At 31.1% G+C, this 18748-nt stretch overlaps 2 protein-coding genes across 2 annotated transcripts in view; one reads left to right on the top strand and one right to left on the bottom strand.

Moving 5' to 3' along the window:
- Window positions 1-18748, bottom strand: part of LOC134710057 (estrogen receptor-like) — a 232667-nt gene that overhangs the window by 27442 nt on the left and 186477 nt on the right. The gene's annotated exons all lie outside the window — the stretch shown is intronic.
- Window positions 3903-16606, top strand: LOC134709190 (toll-like receptor 7). Its single transcript, XM_063569366.1, has 2 exons — window positions 3903-4022; window positions 13006-16606. Exon 2 carries the CDS (start codon window positions 13019-13021, stop codon window positions 16427-16429), a length of 3411 nt encoding a protein of 1136 aa, XP_063425436.1. The 5' UTR covers window positions 3903-4022; window positions 13006-13018; the 3' UTR covers window positions 16430-16606.

An 18748-nucleotide genomic window follows, 5' to 3' on the forward strand; every position in this document is an offset into this window, starting at 1 on the left:
CGATTACTGACAGCTAGTTCAAAGCCAGGAACAACTTATACCAAAAAATCATGCATCTAAGACTAAATAATCAATCACTACACATCCAATATTCAATTCATTTTGTATGAAGATGTCATAGACAGTAAACGAAACAAATGACCTTGTGCAATGTAAGGATAAAAGTATCGGCAGATTGTAAATCCATGATTGTTCTTTTATATATATATTCTGGTATAACAATAATAAGTTGCTTTTAATTTACTGATAACAAAAACAATATTAATACCAATAAAAATGATATACAGTTACCTAGCTATACAGTGTTGAATTGGTGACCTTTTTTAGTCATGGTGTGTCAGTTTATTTTCGATCTATGAGTTTGCATGTCCCTTTGGTAACTTTCACCCCTTTTTAAATGAGGTGTGTGCTTTTTTTCATTATGGGATTATGAGGTAAAATGGTATAAAGCGTAGAAAATCAAAACAGACTCGAAATCTCCAATATGATTTTGCAAATAATAAAGTGCCTCCAACGAATTTTTACGCTCCAAAAGTGATTTATATCACTATTTTCAAAGGCCGTTTTTGAACAATTGATTACCGGGTTTTTGATAGTATATTTCATATCAGGGTAAAGTCAGTGACATTATTGGGATTACAAAAGAGGGACGAAAGATACCGAAGGGACATAGTATACACTATTAATTTCCATAATGTTATAGTAAAACACATAATTGTGATGACAGCGTAGTATTTGTTATAATTTTTTAATCACATTTTTCGTTTTTGTATTTTATGGTGCTGTCGATTCAGACGCCATTAACTTAGCTTAATCCATATACTTAAAATTGAGAATGGAAATAAGGGAATTTTATTTGTTTTGATTCTACTGCATCGATCGAAACTTTTGTAGAAAATATTACACTTGAAACCTGTAAGTGATCATGAAAACTTTGTCAAAATGTAGTATCTATTGATACATGTTCAAAAATATTAAAAAAAATGATAGGTCACCGCGCATTTTCTCAAGCTACAGGTTGTGACAAAATGACAAATTTTGTATGGATTATACAGGAAAACACAACATTTTGTGAATAGAAACTAAACAAAATGATAGAATTGTAAAATAAACTAGGAAAAGATTGCTTTCAGACAATGCTCTGAGAATATCAAAAGAAAAGATAGGGTCACCGTACGTTTTTTCCGGCTAAAAGACAAAATAGGAAAATTTCATGAAGAGCCCTTCAGAAAATGCACTGTTTTAGAGTTACCTCCCCTTAAATTGCCAATTTGAAAATATTAAAAAAAAACAACCAAAAATAATCTACACTTGTAAAAGTATTAATATTTATAAGTTATATTCTTATAAATTGGTTCTTTTAAATGAAAATTCACATTAAAAATCTGCATTCCTGCATAAAATTTTGCTAACTTGATAGAAAATATGGACCTTAGATTCTCTATTTTTATCACAATCCAAGATGGCGAAAGACACCCATACCACCTTAAACATTCGATCATTTGACTTGTTTTATTGTTTGCCCAAGATCCCTTTAATCAATTGGTGTTATAGGTTGGTGTCTGCTTCATCATCTGTTTTTCTATGTGTTGTTTAATCGTACATCAGGCCTTGGATATTCTTATTCAAATTGTTGTACAGTTTGTTATGAAATGCCCTTTATTGAATAATATTAGTTACATAGTGTGCTAGTGACCTAATACGGTATATATGGGGTCAGTAAATTCCATATGGGGTGAGAGCGAATTGTTACAGGACTATAACATAGATTTCATTTGATTATAATGGCAATTGTGGTCATCAAGACATATGTTTCTTTTCCTCAGAAGCCATTCGCTCGACCGTATCATACTTTCATTGGAATTAATGTTAATAAACCCATCATAGATACTAGATTTGAAATTTTATCTTTTGATTTTGTCATTTTATTAGGTATTTTTCCTTTTTGAATTTTCTTTGGATTGCAGCACTTTTGTGATTTTACTTTTGAATAGCATGGCACATCTAAAACAAAGATTTCAATTGAAGAAGTTTTCAAATGTTGTCCATAACTTAAACATAGATTTCATTTGAAGAGCATTGCAAATATTGTTCATCACAAAAAAAAAATGGTAAAATGCTATCTGTCACGCAAACCCAAGTTTTATTTGATTACCATTATACATATTGTTCATCACATAATCATAGCTTCCATTTGATTAGCATGGCAAATCGAGGTTTCATTTTCCAGCAAAAAATGATGACTAACACTTAAACATAGGATTCGTAAATGACTCATAAATGATAATGGCAAATGTTTTTATTTACTCAAACATACAGGTACAAAAGAGTAGCATGGCAAATGTGGTCTATCCATTATTATATAAAAAAAAACATATTTGATTGGCACATATTGTTCATCAATTAAACATTGGTTTCAATTGATTAGCATAATACCTGATATCTATCACTAAAACGTAGGTTTCGTTTTGTCTAGCATTGAAATGGTGTCCACCAATTAGGACAGATGGATAATTACAACCTTCAAAACATTGAAAAACAGAAATTAATTAAATCGAGAAGAGAAATCAATTAGCCTGTATCACTCATCTGTCATCTAAAATGTGGCCTCTGTATATATGAGTACCAGTGATATCAAATAAGGTCATCAAGAGTACAGGGACCTGTACATGTATCAATCACTTTGCATCTGTATACAGTTCGAGTAATGTAAAATCATATCTCAAAACCATTTACGTTTGTTATTAAAGAGTCCGATATCATAGAAATTTTATTAATGAGCTGTAAAATAAATAAAATGGTCGAATAGAATAGCGAATACGTCAGGGAGACAACAAAACACTAAATGATCTTTAACGCAGCAAGCTTCAGCTAAAATAAAGCTAATAAATACCAAAAACAGAAATATCGATAACAAAATTATTATCCGATATTAATATTTATATCTTAAATCAAAAATAATATATGAAGTGTGATAAAGCTTTAACCTCCTGTCATTCCCATAAAGCGTGACATAAAATATTGACATTAAATATGTTTGCATTTTCTGAAAGAATTAATTTTCGTTTTTCTTTTCTTTTCTTTGATTTTTTTTTGTTTTTGTTGGGTTTTTTTAACCTTCCCCCCCCTTTTTTTTTTTACCTTCCACCCTTTTTTAAATTAAGTTTTGGGAGTGACTATGATTAAAATAGATATACCGTAAATCTTAACTAAATAAGTATTGGGTTAACTTAACAAAATCTAGGAAGGAACGCATTTTTAGTAACATAATGTGCTAGTGACCTAATACGATTTGATATCAAAATAACATCAACAATAATCTATTCAGTTGACACTAGGTTCATTTGTTCTTAAACTTGCAGAGATTGTGGAAATAACCTTTCACGAGGCATCGATAATAATGTCTACCAAGGTTTCCACTAACTAGTATGTTTGAAGACCATGTATCCCCTCGAAGTTTGAAAAAAAAATATCACAGGTTTATTAAAAGTGATTTATATCTTATATCTATAATTATCATTAAGCTGAAAGAAGTGTCGTCAAGACATTAAAAACTCTCATTTGAAATCAAGAAATATTGTAGCTTATAAAAAATCTTTCAATTTTGAACTATACGTTGTAAAACGTACCCCAAACATGAGTGGTTTTGTTTCTACCTTAGAAAGAGGAAATGAAATATCTAAGTATACTTACCCTTGTTCGTGACTGAAAAAAGATAATTTGATATGAAATTGTGTTTAAGGACAAATGAAATATGAACTTAACCAATTAAATTCATTCTGAAACTTTACAATTTTGTTGAACTACATATTTTGAAGGAGTTTAATAAGATACAATTGTAACTTAAAACTATTTTATTCAGTATACGGTATACCTTATATATACACACACACACGAGTAGTCAAGCATATTTATTCTTTTTGTAAATCCTTCAGATATAGTAGTGTAAACTAGGGATTATTTTCATCATACAGTAACACCATTAAGATTCTTATGGAATTTTATTGAAATCAGATAACCAGGTGAGATTTTTATTTTACTGCAAGCATGAAAAAAGATGCTTTAAACATCTAAGCTACACCATCAGTATGTAAGGAAGAAAGTAAGCGGATTTCGGTGGCATTAAAAATATTTTGTGTAAATGCCACTAGATTTCAACGACAATGATACAAAAGACTTCTAAAATCAAGTAATTTCACAGTGACTTTATGGTAGGGGCATTGTTTTCTTCTGCTTTTCGTAAATATCTTCTCTTGTAATTTATTTAATTACATGTATACATACTATGAAAATATGCGCCATCATATAAGCGAATTTAAATACACAAACTGGTCTACTGCGGTAACGTTGTTCTCTTACTTAGAATATTTAGTCCTCAATGCTCTTCAGTTTCGTACTTTATTTGGCCGTTGTTAATTTTTTTGATTCGAGAGTCACTGATGAGTCTTTTGTAGACGAAACGCGCGTCTGGCGTAAATATCAAATTTTAATCCTGGTATCTATGATGAGTCTTTTGGTACTGTTATTTGGAAATTGGAAAATTTGTTTTTATAGTATCTATAATCAATTTGTGTTTTCGGATGAATATTTTTTAGGTTTACAAATTAAAGATTTTGATTATATATAATTTTTGTTTCTGTTTTTTCAAATACTTTACTTAAATAGTCTGATAAATATGTTTCCTTTAAAAAATACAGGTAAATCTTAGTAGAATTTTTAATCTACCTTAAATGTTGTACGGGTGCCGTATACGGTGCAGAAAATGCTTACCCTTCCGGAGCACATGATTTCACTCCCAATTTATAGTGGAATTCGTGTTGTTTCTTATTTACTATTTATAACTGTTGATGTACATGTCCTTTGGATTTGAATTCTTTCCTCCTTGGTTTTGATTGTTATTGTCTTGTAAAAAACAAACTATTTATCAAAACATCTATTGTTATTTGATTGTGGGAAAAGAAGGAATAGTGATTTTTAAAAAGTGGGAATCAGTCGTGTAGTCAGCAGAACAGATGCAGTCTAACTTTTAGTCATATAGGGTGTAATAAGTCGTGTTACATTGTCAGCGGATGTTATCTTTTTGACGATGTTGGAGAGATGTAGTATAACTTTAAGTCTTTTAGATTGAAATCAGTGGTGTAGTGAATGGGTAATTATGCCTTTGACGATATAGAATAATAGAAGAGATGTAGTATAACTTAAAGTCCTCTAGGGTAAAATTAGTCGTGCAGTCAGTGGGAATTATACCTTTGACGTAATGGATTAGATGTAGTCTATCTTAAAGTATTTTAGAGTGAAATCAGTCATGTAATCAACGGGTTACTAGTATTAGAACTTTGAAGATAAGAAGTGATTTAGTCTCAATTTAAGTTTTTGAGAATGAAATCAGTCGGGTTATTTTGCTTTTGGCAATATAAAACAGATGCAGTCAAATTTTAAGTCCTCTAGGAAGAAAGCAATAGTGTGTTCAGCGGGTTTTATGCCTTTGGCGATATAGAAGAGATGCACTCTAACGTATAGTCATCTAGGGTGAACTCAGCAGGATATTTTGCCTTTTGGTCATATAAGTCTAACTTTAAGTTCCCGGTGGGGAAATCAGTCGTGTCGTCAGCGGGTTATTTTATCGTTCACGATATATAAAAGATGTAGTCTAACTTTAAGCCTTTTAGATTGATACCAGAGGGTAGTAAGCAAGTATCTTGCCTTTGACAATATAAAATAGATGTAGTCTAACTATAATTGAAATGAAAAACTTTAGGTCGATCAAGGTGAAATCAGCCATGTAATAATCGGGTTAGTTTGCCTTAGACGATACACAAGATATGAGGTCTAAGTGTAAGTATTTAATGAGTAATTCAGTCGTGAAATCAGTAGGTTATTTTGCCTTCTACGATATAGAAGATATGTAGTCTAATTTTATGTCCTCTAGGATGAAATCATTCGTGTATTCAGCGGATACTAGACTTTTGACGATATAGAAGAGATGTAGTCTAACTTTATGTCATCTAGGATGAAATCATTCGTGTATTCAGCGGATACTAGGCTTTTGACGATATAGAAATGATGTAGTCTAACTTTATGTCCTCTAGGATGAAATCATTCGTGTATTCAGCGGATACTAGGCTTTTGACGATATAGAAGAGATGTAGTCTAACTTAATGTCCTCTAGGATGAAATCATTCGTGTATTCAGCGGATACTAGGCTTTTGACGATATAGAAGAGATGTAGTCTAACTTAATGTCCTCTAGGATGAAATCATTCGTGTATTCAGCGGATACTAGACTTTTGACGATATAGAAGAGACGTAGTCTAACTTTATGTCCTCTAGGATGAAATCATTCTTGTATTCAGCGGATACTAGACTTTTGACGATATAGAAGAGACGTAGTCTAACTTTATGTCCTCTAGGATGAAATGATTCGTGTATTCAGCGGATACTAGACTTTTGACGATATAGAAGAGATGTAGTCTAACTTTATGTCCTCTAGGATGAAATCATTCGTGTATTCAGCGGATACTAGACTTTTGACGATATATAAGAAATGTAGTCTAACTTTATGTCCTCTAGGATGAAATCATTCGTGTATTCAGCGGATACTAGACTTTTGACGATATAGAAGAGATGTAGTCTAACTTTATGTCCTCTAGGATGAAATCATTCGTGTATTCAGCGGATACTAGACTTTTGACGATATAGAAGAGATGTAGTCTAACTTTATGTCCACTAGGATGAAATCATTCGTGTATTCAGCGGATACTAGACTTTTGACGATATAGAAGATATGTAGTCTAACTTTATGTCCTCTAGGATGAAATCATTCGTGTATTCAGCGGATACTAGACTTTTGACGATATAGAAGAGATGTAGTCTAACTTTATGTCCTCTAGGATGAAATCATTTGTGTATTCAGCGGATACTAGACTTTTGACGATATAGAAGAGATGTAGTCTAACTTTATGTCATCTAGGATGAAATCATTCGTGTATTCAGCGGATACTAGACTTTTGACGATATAGAAGAGATGTAGTCTAACTTTATGTCCTCTAGGATGAAATCATTCGTGTATTCAGCGGATACTAGACTTTTGACGATATAGAAGAGATGTAGTCTAACTTTATGTCCTCTAGGATGAAATCATTCGTGTATTCAGCGGATACTAGACTTTTGACGATATAGAAGAGATGTAGTCTAACTTTATGTCCTCTTTGTTTAAATGATTAAATTGAAGTCGATCAAAGTTAAAACCAGTCATGTAGTAATCGGGTTAGTATGCCTTTGACGATATAGAAGAGATGATATTCAACTGCAAGTCCTTTTAAAAGTATGAAATCAGTCGATCATGAAGTCAGCGGGTTAGTTTGCCTTTTACAATGTAGAAATGCAGGCTAACTTTATGTCCTCTAGGGTGAAATCATTCGTATAGTCAGCGGATTATTACGCTTTTGGAGATATAGAAGAGATGAAGTCTAACTTTAAGTCATCTTTGTCTTAATTAATAAATTTAGGTCGATCAATGCAAGACAAAAATAGTCTTGTAGTTAGCGAGTTATTATGCTTTTGACGATATAAAAGAGATGCTGTCTAACTATAAGTATTTTAGAGTGAAATAAGTTTTGTAGTCAGCGGGTTATAAGGCTTTTCGATATTTTGAAGAGATGCGGGCTCAGGATGAATTCTTCGTTTAGTAAGCTGATTATTAGGCTTTAGGAAATATATAAGATAGGTAGTCTAACTTTATGTCTGCTACGGTAAAATCATTTGTGGTAACAGCGTATTATTAGGCGTTTTAAGATTTAGAAGAGATGAATTATAACTGTAAGTCTTATTTTAGAGTGAAATCAATAGTGTAGTCAGCGGAATAATAGGCTTTTGGAGATATAGAAGAGATGAAATGTGTGTGAAGTCCCAATGAGTGATATGAGTGCGAGAGAGATGGTGCATAAGAAAACATTATGTAAAGGGCAAAGTTTTGTGCATTGTCAGTGTAACAAAAACAGTTGTAAGTCTGGTAGGAGTAAATGTATAAGAATGAAAGTTTTATGCCAGTCAGAGGTGTCATGTGGGTCTGTCTGGTAGCAACAAATAAAACTAGCTTGTTTCTAAAATGTATAAAAATTAAGTATTTTATGCATGTTGTAAATAATAATATTTTCCCGCGTTTCGATCAGTATAGCGGGAAAATGTTGTATTCTCGATATGGGAATCGTCAATTTTCGGTAGGCCGAAGAAATTTAGCCAATCAGAGGACTGAGTTGTGGTCATATATAAGGTGTTTTCTGTGGTAGCTTCACTTCTAGCCGTCGTATTGACCGTGTAAACTACATTTTTTCTAAATGATGATATTTATCTGTTTGTACATTATAACAAAAATCTTGATTTTCGAAAACTGTTTTTTTTTAAATGACGGGGTCCGACGTTCATTATCCTGAGATAGACTCGAGCATTGATTCGGGCACAGGTTTCCGTAATACGGTTTTTCCTGGTCGGCCTTGGCTATCAATGAGGGGTAATTTTATTAAACGTACAGTATACAATATTTTGCTGTGGTTGTACATACTGAAATGATTGGTAAATGAAAATGCAATTTGATTACTGATTTATATGTCACGATTATAGATTTATTATACAATTATATCTGGCGTCCATCACGTACGACGGGCTGTCGGCAAATTTGAATTTGTGTTTGAGTTTTATTTCTTTTACTGCCATGTGTACGAAGAAGGTATTGTTGGTGTGCTGTCAATGGCAGAAAAGGGTGTCATTTGTGTGTCTGTCGTCTGTAGTATAGAGAATACTGCACCTTCTTTTGCATTTGATTATTGTTCTTTATTATTTAAGAAATTTCAATCGTGAATGTTTATTCTGCTTCATTATTATTTTTCAATTTTGAACAGTTTGAAACCATTTTTCAGCAATATTTTGTACATGTTTAACATGTAAGAATTTATTTTGCATTTTTACATGTACAATATCTTTATATAATATATCTAGAATATATTTACAGAAATTAACATAAACCTTTTCGAAGGGAGTCTTATCCAAATATTGGGAATTATCTATATCTTTGTTTTGGGATTCTAATTGCTTTTGCTCTGTAATAAGAAACATGTATGATATGTCAGCATTATATGTTAAAATTGGTTATATAAGATAATCAAAAAGATTACAGGATACATTAACAGGGAAATTTCCTAAAAAGGCTGCATGTGTTTTTAATGAAAACAGAACTTTTCTAGCTTTTTTGGCTAAATCTGTTAACACTTGCATTTAGATTTCTATTTTTAGAAAAGGGAGAGGGACTAGAACAAAATATGAAAAACAAACAGGATAAGCTAATAAAAAAGGTAAGATTGCATAGAGTGAAACACAACTGTTTCTATTATTACTACGCATGTAATTAACCTCATTTTAGTTATGTTTTTATTCTTAATCATACAATCACCTGAAAACACAATTATGCAAACTGTGAAGCAATAAAACATATCGTGAACTTTGTGATCACTGTGTTTTACAAAGAATTATATATGAGGTTTTTAGTTACAGCTATTCACAATTCAATAAATTTCAAATGTATTTTGACCAATTCAGATATAATTAAATGTTGGATGTCACGCTTCTTCTGATTGGGTAACCTTTTTTTGTTATCAGCCCATATACATAATTTAGTCATGTGACGTGACGTCATCAACGTTTGTTCTTGGTTTTCTACGGTTTAAAATGGAATTTAGAAATGATTGTAATATTTTTACTGTCTATTTGAAATAACATAAAAAAAATGTGGTGCACACTGTTAAAAAACCCGCTACGCGCGTTATTCAGTGTGCACTAATTTGTTTATGTTATTTCTTCATAGACAGAAAAATATTACAATCATTTCTGATAATTCTTTTCAAATTTGTAAAAAAAATTAGTATTGATGTCAATGAAATTTGTTATAACAATGAATTTATTTTCAAATTATGTGCATTTTTACACGTATGAGATTCTTTTGTACACGTTATAACGTTTACATTGTACAAATTATAACGTGTAGAGAACATTGTTTTACATGTTTTAATGTGTACATCATTTTTTACATCTTATAACGTGTACAACATTTTTGAAACTCGAAACTTGTAAACGACAGGTATGTATTTTCTTTATTCCAAAATCATTATAGCTTAATATTCCTGATTTAAACAAATCAGTAAATGTAACAGTTCGACAGATCCTAACGGTGAATTCAAATGATAATACACGTGTGACCAGGTGGAATAAGGCTCAGATAAATTATGCAGAACGTTCATATATTTTAATAAATATAATATATAATAGAAGGCAACGACAGATCTGAAATATACAGATAATGACAAATAAATACAACTTTACATATAAATGCATATGAATATATCATTGTGTAGAAAATAATGTATATTATGTTTAATTACACAATTGCAAATAAATAATAATGCAAAATACAGTTAAATGACCACTCTGAATGTAAACAATTTGTTAATCAATGCAAATGAAAACTGTTCACTAAAGTAAGTTGACCATACTACTATATAAAATACTATATAGCATTGAAAGTTAATTACAGGTAAAAAGAATATATAAAGTTTGAAATACAATTAGCAAAGTAAATGAAACTAAATAAAATATTTAAGTCAAAAACATTTAACCATAAACTAATTTCAAAAACCCTTAAATGTAAATACCTTATAATGCTGGCTACGGCTCTTAATGTTGTTTCTGGTATTTCTTATTCTGCATTGACAATATAGTAAAAAAGTACAATATATATAGTCAAAAGGTGAACTGTTTAACTAGATAGAACCAGATAAAACAACTATTAAGTAAGGTAGTTTGTCCAATAGCCAGTGGTGAGTAAATATCAAAGATCCCAAATAGAGTATTTTGGATTCATTGAACCATATAATACAAAATATGTTCAATATAGTAAGATCATTATAATATAGGGTAACATAGATATAATAGATATAAACTAAGTACAAAGTTGGAAATAATATCAAATAGATAATATGTATATAAATGAACTTGTCCACATACTCCCCAGCTAAGTATTAATCGTCTCGATAATGCAAATATATATATCCACATACTCCCTTTACTATCATAATAAGTATCACAAAAAATAAGTGACAAAAATAGGACAAAAAATTAGAGACAAAACAAAAATAAGGCATAACTATGTACAACAAATGTCATCAATGAATTTACTTAGAAAAAATAGAATTTGGAAGTCTATTTGGATTTGTATGTTTCCCTGCAGTTGTTCTTGTTGTTCGTCTTGGTATAAACATATCATCTGAACTGTCGGATTCACTGCTGTTATCATCCACAGTTTGTTGCATATTACATTTAATGACATCACGACGGTTCAAAGTTCTAGAAACACCAGCGCCATCATTTGGTTCTACAGTGACGGTGTTTTCTGACAAACGCACTACATGATAAACAGTCGAGCTCCAAGTGTCTTGTATCTTATTTCTTCCATGTACACCACGGTTTCTAATATAAAGTTTGTCATCGACACAAATTTCAGGATTGAAAAGTGTCTCATCATGTTTAGTCTTGCGGTATTCAGCACGATCTAGTGTCTGCTCCCCAGCTTTTTCGTAAGCATATCGTAAACGATTCTGATGCGCAATAATCCATTCATCTAATGATTGATCAGTTTCATCAGTCTGATTTGTTCCAAGTAAAAAATCAATTGGCAATTTAGGACTACGACCAAACAATAAATAATAAGGACTATAATAAAAATAATGAAAACCCTATCTCTCAAATGATAATACACTTTTGAAAATAAAGAAAATCCTATCACCCAAATGATTATACACGTTTAAAAAGGACAAAAAAACTATCTCCTTAATTATTATACACGTTTAAAAATTAAGAAAACCTATCTCTCAAATGAAAATAAGAATAAAGAAAAAAAGAAAGAAAGAAAGAAAGAAAGAAAGAAAAAAAAAATGACGTCCGAAGTACCGTAGAGCGGATTTTTTTCGCGGGTGTAAAATTTTGCAAATTTCATTGAACAAGGTATACGAAATATCTGAGCTGTTATTATTTTGGCGGAGTGAAAAACTTTTATTAATACCTTTGTATGTACACCTTTAATTTGCCGGAATTTATTTTTCGCGATTTTCTTCTATCCGCGAAAAATAAGCGAAAATGTGAACCCCATGAAAATAACCAGCTATTATCATATGTTTAGTAGTAAATACAGTAGTTTTGCATATGTGATAAATAGCCTGCTGTTTAATCCATATAGCGCAACCTTGATGCACACCCTTTATCGCATACTCTTTATCACATCCCTACCCTTTATCGCACGCCTACCCTTTATCACACCCTACTTTATTTTATATACATAAAGTCAGTTTTATTTTTTTTTGGCTCAAGAAAATTTTTCCTCAAAATAGGTCAATTTTTTGAAAGACGTCATTGTCTGGTATGTGACGTCACGCACGTCAAGTTTTCTATATTGTATGTGACGTCACGAACGTCAAGTTTTCTATATTGTATGTGACGTTACTAACGTCGAGTTTTCATATTTTTGGCACACTAAATGCATCTATAAAAAGTACAAAACACACAAATAAATACAATAATAAACAAAATATTTTTTTTAAAACAAAAGCACGCAAATTGTAAGGTGCTTCGGACAAGTAATTGAGCAGTTATTTTAAGGCCTTTGAAACAAGACAAAAGTAGAACTGAAGGTAACCCACAACTATGGATCAGACAACAGTTCATATAATATCATACTCTTCTGTTGAAATATATGATAAAGCGTATAATACATGGCAAACTCCGTATCACCTGCCGTATCACCCTCAGTTTAAAGGCCCTTGGGCTGATATTGAATGCTGTCTCGGGATGATGCGACACATGATACGAATTTTGCCATGTATTATTCTCTATTTATCACATATGTAACTATAACAAGGTATAAATAAGATGACAAATAATCATATGTTATTTTTCTACCTTTCAGGTATAAAGACAAAATGAGACACATCATTACGTTCATTGTCATGACAATTGTCCAGACAGTTTTTGTTGAACCAAAAAAGTATTTATCATGTCATTACCAATCAATTCATGATTCCAAAAATGATTCATTCGGAAATAGTTCTAATCACGGACCTGTAATACCTATAACTGTGAGACTGTTTACAAGTAATGGTGAATGTGTTTTTAATCCAAAAGCCATTACAGATAAATATATAAGACAGGATTATTTTCAAGGTGTATTTTTGATAATATGGTGTTATGGCAGTGCACCAATACATTTTGTATTCCCTTCCGAAATCACTGTTCCGTTTAATACGTTTGGTATAGTACTCATAAAAGACTGCCAGTTTGATGGCCGACAGATCAACTTGTTGTTACAGCTAACAAATTCGAGACATTTATACCTCCAAAACACCAACATTTTGAGAACGGCAATTACACCATGGTTTTTTTGCGCATTGAAACAGTTGATAGTTTTAGGAATATTTTATATAAAAGGCTATGTAATGGAAACATTGGATAATCTACTAAGTTGTGAAGCTACACTTCCTCAGATGCAAGAATTTTATGTATCTTCGTGTGGAAAAGGAACAATTAATACAACCGTTATAGAAAACAAATTTCGATATTTAAGGTATATGATGATTACCAACTGTAGAATCGAAATGCCTGTTCTACTAAAGTTCACAAACACACCAAAAAATAGGAGGAGTAACATTTCAAATAAAGATGAGGGCGATCACGGATTTCGGTTTTTGAAGATGTTTAACTATGTTATGTCGGATGTTGGATTGACCAGTGGTGTAGAACTGCGATCAAATTCTCTGAAAAATTATGAACAGATTCATATTTCTGGTCATGTAAATTCGGTTAAAATAACACAAAATTATTTGTTTAAAATAACAGCAGATATAATTGCTGACGCTAAAGGATTACAAATCATAAGCTTTAGTCAAAACAACATTTTGGAAATCAAAAATGACACGTTTAAAGGTCATTTTGATGTTGAACATATTGACCTGAGTAATAATACATTACGCTCATTGCCAGATAAAATCTTTTATAACATGCACAAATTGAAATTTGTTAGTCTTGCAAGAAATAAATTGATAACACTACCAAGAAATATTTTCGCAACGCTTAATGAATTGAGCTCTTTAGATATGGAAGGAAACAGTATTACTCACATACAAAGAACCCAACTTCCTTCCAATAACTTAAAACTAAGCTATATAAATCTAAATTACAATCCAATAGTTGAATTACCAGTGGCAATATTCTATATCGAGGGTTTGAAGACAGTAGACTTGAAATACACACAAATTACTTTTTCTACATTATGGTCCATTTTGGAAACACTTGACCAATTATCGTTTATCCTGAGTATATCTCCTGGAATAGATATTTCTAATGGTGCAGATTTTAATTCATTCCCAGATAAAGCTTCAAATTTTGTTTGGAGAATCGTTGATTTGACAGGATGCAAGGTTTCTGGATTTGATTGGACGGAAGACCAGCGTAATACCACAGCTCTTACTTTTGCAAAAACCAAATTAAGGATTATTCTGTCATACTTTCGTTTTGTTTTAACAGATAATCCAATAGATTGCTTTTCGAATAATATAGTATTTCTTATAGATCTGGTAAGCATGAATCACAAAAACGGCATTTTTTCAGGAAAAGAATATTTTTTCAGTGAATGGCTTTGTGAAAATCCTATCGAATTTCGCGGAAGACCTCTTTTTGATATCAAACCTGACGATACATATTACAAGATGCATGACACTTACTGTCCAATTGAATGTGCATGTTTCTTTCGCTATAACCAGAGTATTACAATAGTTGATTGTAGAGGAGTGAATTTGTCATCTATACCGGATTCCGTACCTCCAGGGCTTATTGATTTGTGGTTACAAAACAACAATATATCAATGTTGAATTTTAGACCATATTTTAAAAAAGTCAGGCAACTTTATATGTCTAGCAACAGGCTAAGAGTGATAACATATAACGTTTTCAGTGAAATGAAAAAATTGAAGTTTTTGAAAATTGACAGGAACTTTTTAAGTTATTTACCGAAAACCATCACAAGTCTCAACTTAGAAGAGATTTATATAGACCATAATCCTTTACTCTGTGATTGCAACTCATTGTGGCTGAAGTATTGGATGTTTGACAATATACTAGTACTAAAAAAACTTGACGATATAAGATGTAGAAGTTTCAACGGAATAGAAAAGTTCTTGAAAGTTCCTAATGAAAAATTCACATGTGCAAAAACTTTTGCAAAGAGTTTTGTTGCTGAAATTGTAGGAACATTAGTTGGAATAGCAGCAATGTGTTTGCTTACGATAGCAATAGTCTTCAGGCAATCAATAAGAGTGTTACTCTATTTTAAATTTGGTTTCCACACATTTGATCGTCAGTTTTTCGAAGATTATGAGACAATAGATATAACATTCGTTTACTCTAAGATGTATGAAGATTTCATTAAGAAAAAGTCAAAAGTTCTAGAGAAATTTGTCGTATGTTATTCAACAGAACATTTTGTCCCTGGCTATGCGTTGGATACTAACATTAGAAACGCAGTTCACCATAGCAAGTACGTATTTATTTTAGTGACGGACGACATTGAAACTAATATCATTAATTCGACATATGCAGCATGCGAACAAAAATTTGAAAAAAGGATAGATTTTCTTTTAGGGTTCGTAAACACAAACAGAAACATAGATGAATTCGAAATAAGCGATGGCTTTAAAAGATATTTCAAACTACATCAGACGTTAAAACCCAACAATATGTTGTTTTGGGAGAACCTCAGCTATAAACTTGCTTCATCTAGGGACAGAATTCGGACAGAAAACGAGATTGAGTTGAATCACAATATTGAAGAACACTTATGTTTCAAGAGCAATGTTTGTGATACTGCATCCTATGATGCATTTGTATGTTATATGGAGGAAGATACGGAATATTCTGAAATTAAATTGAAAATGAAGTTGAAAGAAATCACAGACTATAAAATTGTCTCTATTCATCAAATTGCTCCTGGTTATGAATGGTTTCCTTCTATTGAAAAATGTTTAGATAAGTCGAGACACACTATTTTTGTTGTATCTAATAATTTCAATGAGTGGCAATCAGAACGATATTATGCTTTTAGAATGGCGCAAGAAAAAACTAACAATAACAATGAAAATCATCTTATCGTCGTGTTCAGAGGGAAAAAAACAACCAAATTTTCGGAGAAAGATTTTGAAAAATATTTTCAAAAATTCGTTTTTTTAGAACACGTCGAGGGAGACGAAGTAAACGAGGTAGAATTTTGGAGAAGAATGAAAGCGGCTCTTAAATCAAAGCGTTTAGCCAATGGCGCTCCTTTGGAATGTATGCAGAAATAATCTATATGAAAATACGGCGATTGTTTGAGCTGTTAGACAAATTTGAAATAATTTTGTATCAAGGAGTGTACCTCATTCATGCATACATCTGATTCCTTGTCCGATATCGCGATCGGCTAAACATTTGATCCTTTATTTATTTATTCAGCTTTCTGGCAAAAGTATTAAGGTGATACATAACACATTGACTCAAATTAATTTGGCTCATTTTAACTTACATAAAATGTTGACAAAAGATTTACTTGGACCCTTTGACAAAAATATGAAAATTTAAAAAAAACAACATATTTATTAGAAAAATTTGGTTGGATACATTGCAGCTTAAAAACACTAATATTTGATCATTGTGAAGCTTAATATTTCTTTAACTATACAACATAATCAAAACATTCAGCTGATTTTACAGAGTTATCTCTCTGTTGTGTTAGGTACCACCTTATATCTAGTTATTGAAATATTTTGGCCTCGAACATGACTGAACTGACATTAAATTTCGAATTGCTTGTGTCATTACAGTTGTATCATTCATGTTATTCAGATCCAGCTTAATAGTCGTATGTGCATGATCTATTGAACTTTTTTAAAATTGATTAAGTAAAACATACTATTTAACAGATAGAAAAAGATGAACGAGAGTTAAGACAGAACAAAATAATTATTCTCTGTTAATGCAATAAAAATATGTTAATCTAATTTTTGAATTATGAGAACAATTTATTAAGAAATGTTTCTCATCATCTAGTACTTTGCATTTTTTGCAAAGTCTCTCTCCACGAGGAATTTTAAAATGGCTCTCTTTTTCAATGAATAATGAATGGTCACTGATTCTAAGTTTTGTAATTAATTTTCTAAATTCAAAGTTTGGGTTAGAGAGGTATGGTTTGATCAATAGATTTGGCTCAAGTGCTTTATAAAAATTTAATTTACTTTTATCATCAATAGATGTTAACTTATTTATCAACAGGTTTTTGTAGTATGAGTTTATTTGGGGTTTAATATAACTTTTAATATTTTTTAATTGTTTTAAATTATCACAGGTTTTTAGTCTATCTATATCAATGTTTGATTCAGAAAGAATATCTTTTACAAAAGTGAACCATGAATCGGTGCCAATAGACTCCAAAGTTTTAGTTAATTGAAAAGATTCATGTAATAAGGGATTCAAATTTGAGGTGAAAAGTCTTGCTAAATACATAATAGTTTGGGTTTTTATATGACATTCAAGAGGCTGTCTTCCCAATTCGTTCCTTGAACCAAAATTTGAGGCACTCTTGTTAGTGCCAAGGGTAAACTTGCATTTACCAAGATGCAAGTTTTCTATTGGAGTCTTGTCACTAAAATTAAATGGGTCCACAATTTTTCCAGAAACCAAAGCTCTTTTTTTAGCTTTGAAATGTGTTATATATGAGTCCAAATATGTTATTTCAGAATTATGAGTCAATATAGGTCTCACTAAGGTGTAAAATAAGTTATTTGACACTCTGATAGGAAGGCTGCCAAAAGAATTAGTATATGTTTTAACAGAGAACAAAACCTTTTTTGCCTTTTTTGTTAATTCAGCTGTACTGTGACTGAGATTACCATTTCATTTAATCAGCAGACCCAAGTAAGGATATTCTGAAACATTCTCTATTTTTTTGTTTTTATATACAAATATAGATGATTCAGGCTTTTGCTTTGTTATTGAAAAGGCCATACTTTTTGTTTTATTTATGTTTAGAGAAAGCTGCCAGTTTTCACAAAGCATGGAAACTTTATTTAGACTATTTTGGAGACCCTCCTTAGATTCTGATAGTAAAAGCAGATCATCAGCAAACAGGAGGGAGCCTAGTTTACTATTTATACATAGGAAAAATTGTGACATATGTTTTCATATGTTTAACATATGTTTTTCATATGTTTGAAAACATATGTAAACATATGTTTAGGCCCGACATGAAAACATATGTTTTTGATCATATGAAAAACATATGTTAAACATATGAAAAACATATGTTTATAGAATCATATGAAAAACATATGTTTTTCATACATGTAATCATATGAAAAACATATGTTTTTCATATGTTTTTGATAAACATGTTTTTCATATGTTTTCATCCCAGACCTTAACATATGTTTTCATATGTTTGTCCTAAACATATGTTTTCATATGTTCGGCCCAAACATATGTTTTCATATGTTTTTATATTGGTCCTAAATATATATTTTTTTTTATGTTTTTTTTTTATTTTTCAAATGCATTTATTTTTTCATGTTCTGTATATGTATTTTTGTTTGGTTTGTTTTTAATGGTATTGAATGTTGTTGATGTTTTTC

The sequence above is a fragment of the Mytilus trossulus genome, chromosome 3 (genome assembly GCF_036588685.1).
Source record: "Mytilus trossulus isolate FHL-02 chromosome 3, PNRI_Mtr1.1.1.hap1, whole genome shotgun sequence".
In the NCBI taxonomy this organism is placed as follows: Eukaryota; Metazoa; Mollusca; class Bivalvia; order Mytilida; family Mytilidae; genus Mytilus; species Mytilus trossulus.

Coding starts and splice junctions, on each gene's coding strand:
- LOC134709190 (XM_063569366.1), top strand. CDS start 13,019: ATGAGACACATCATTACGTTCATTGTCATGACAATTGTCCAGACAGTT.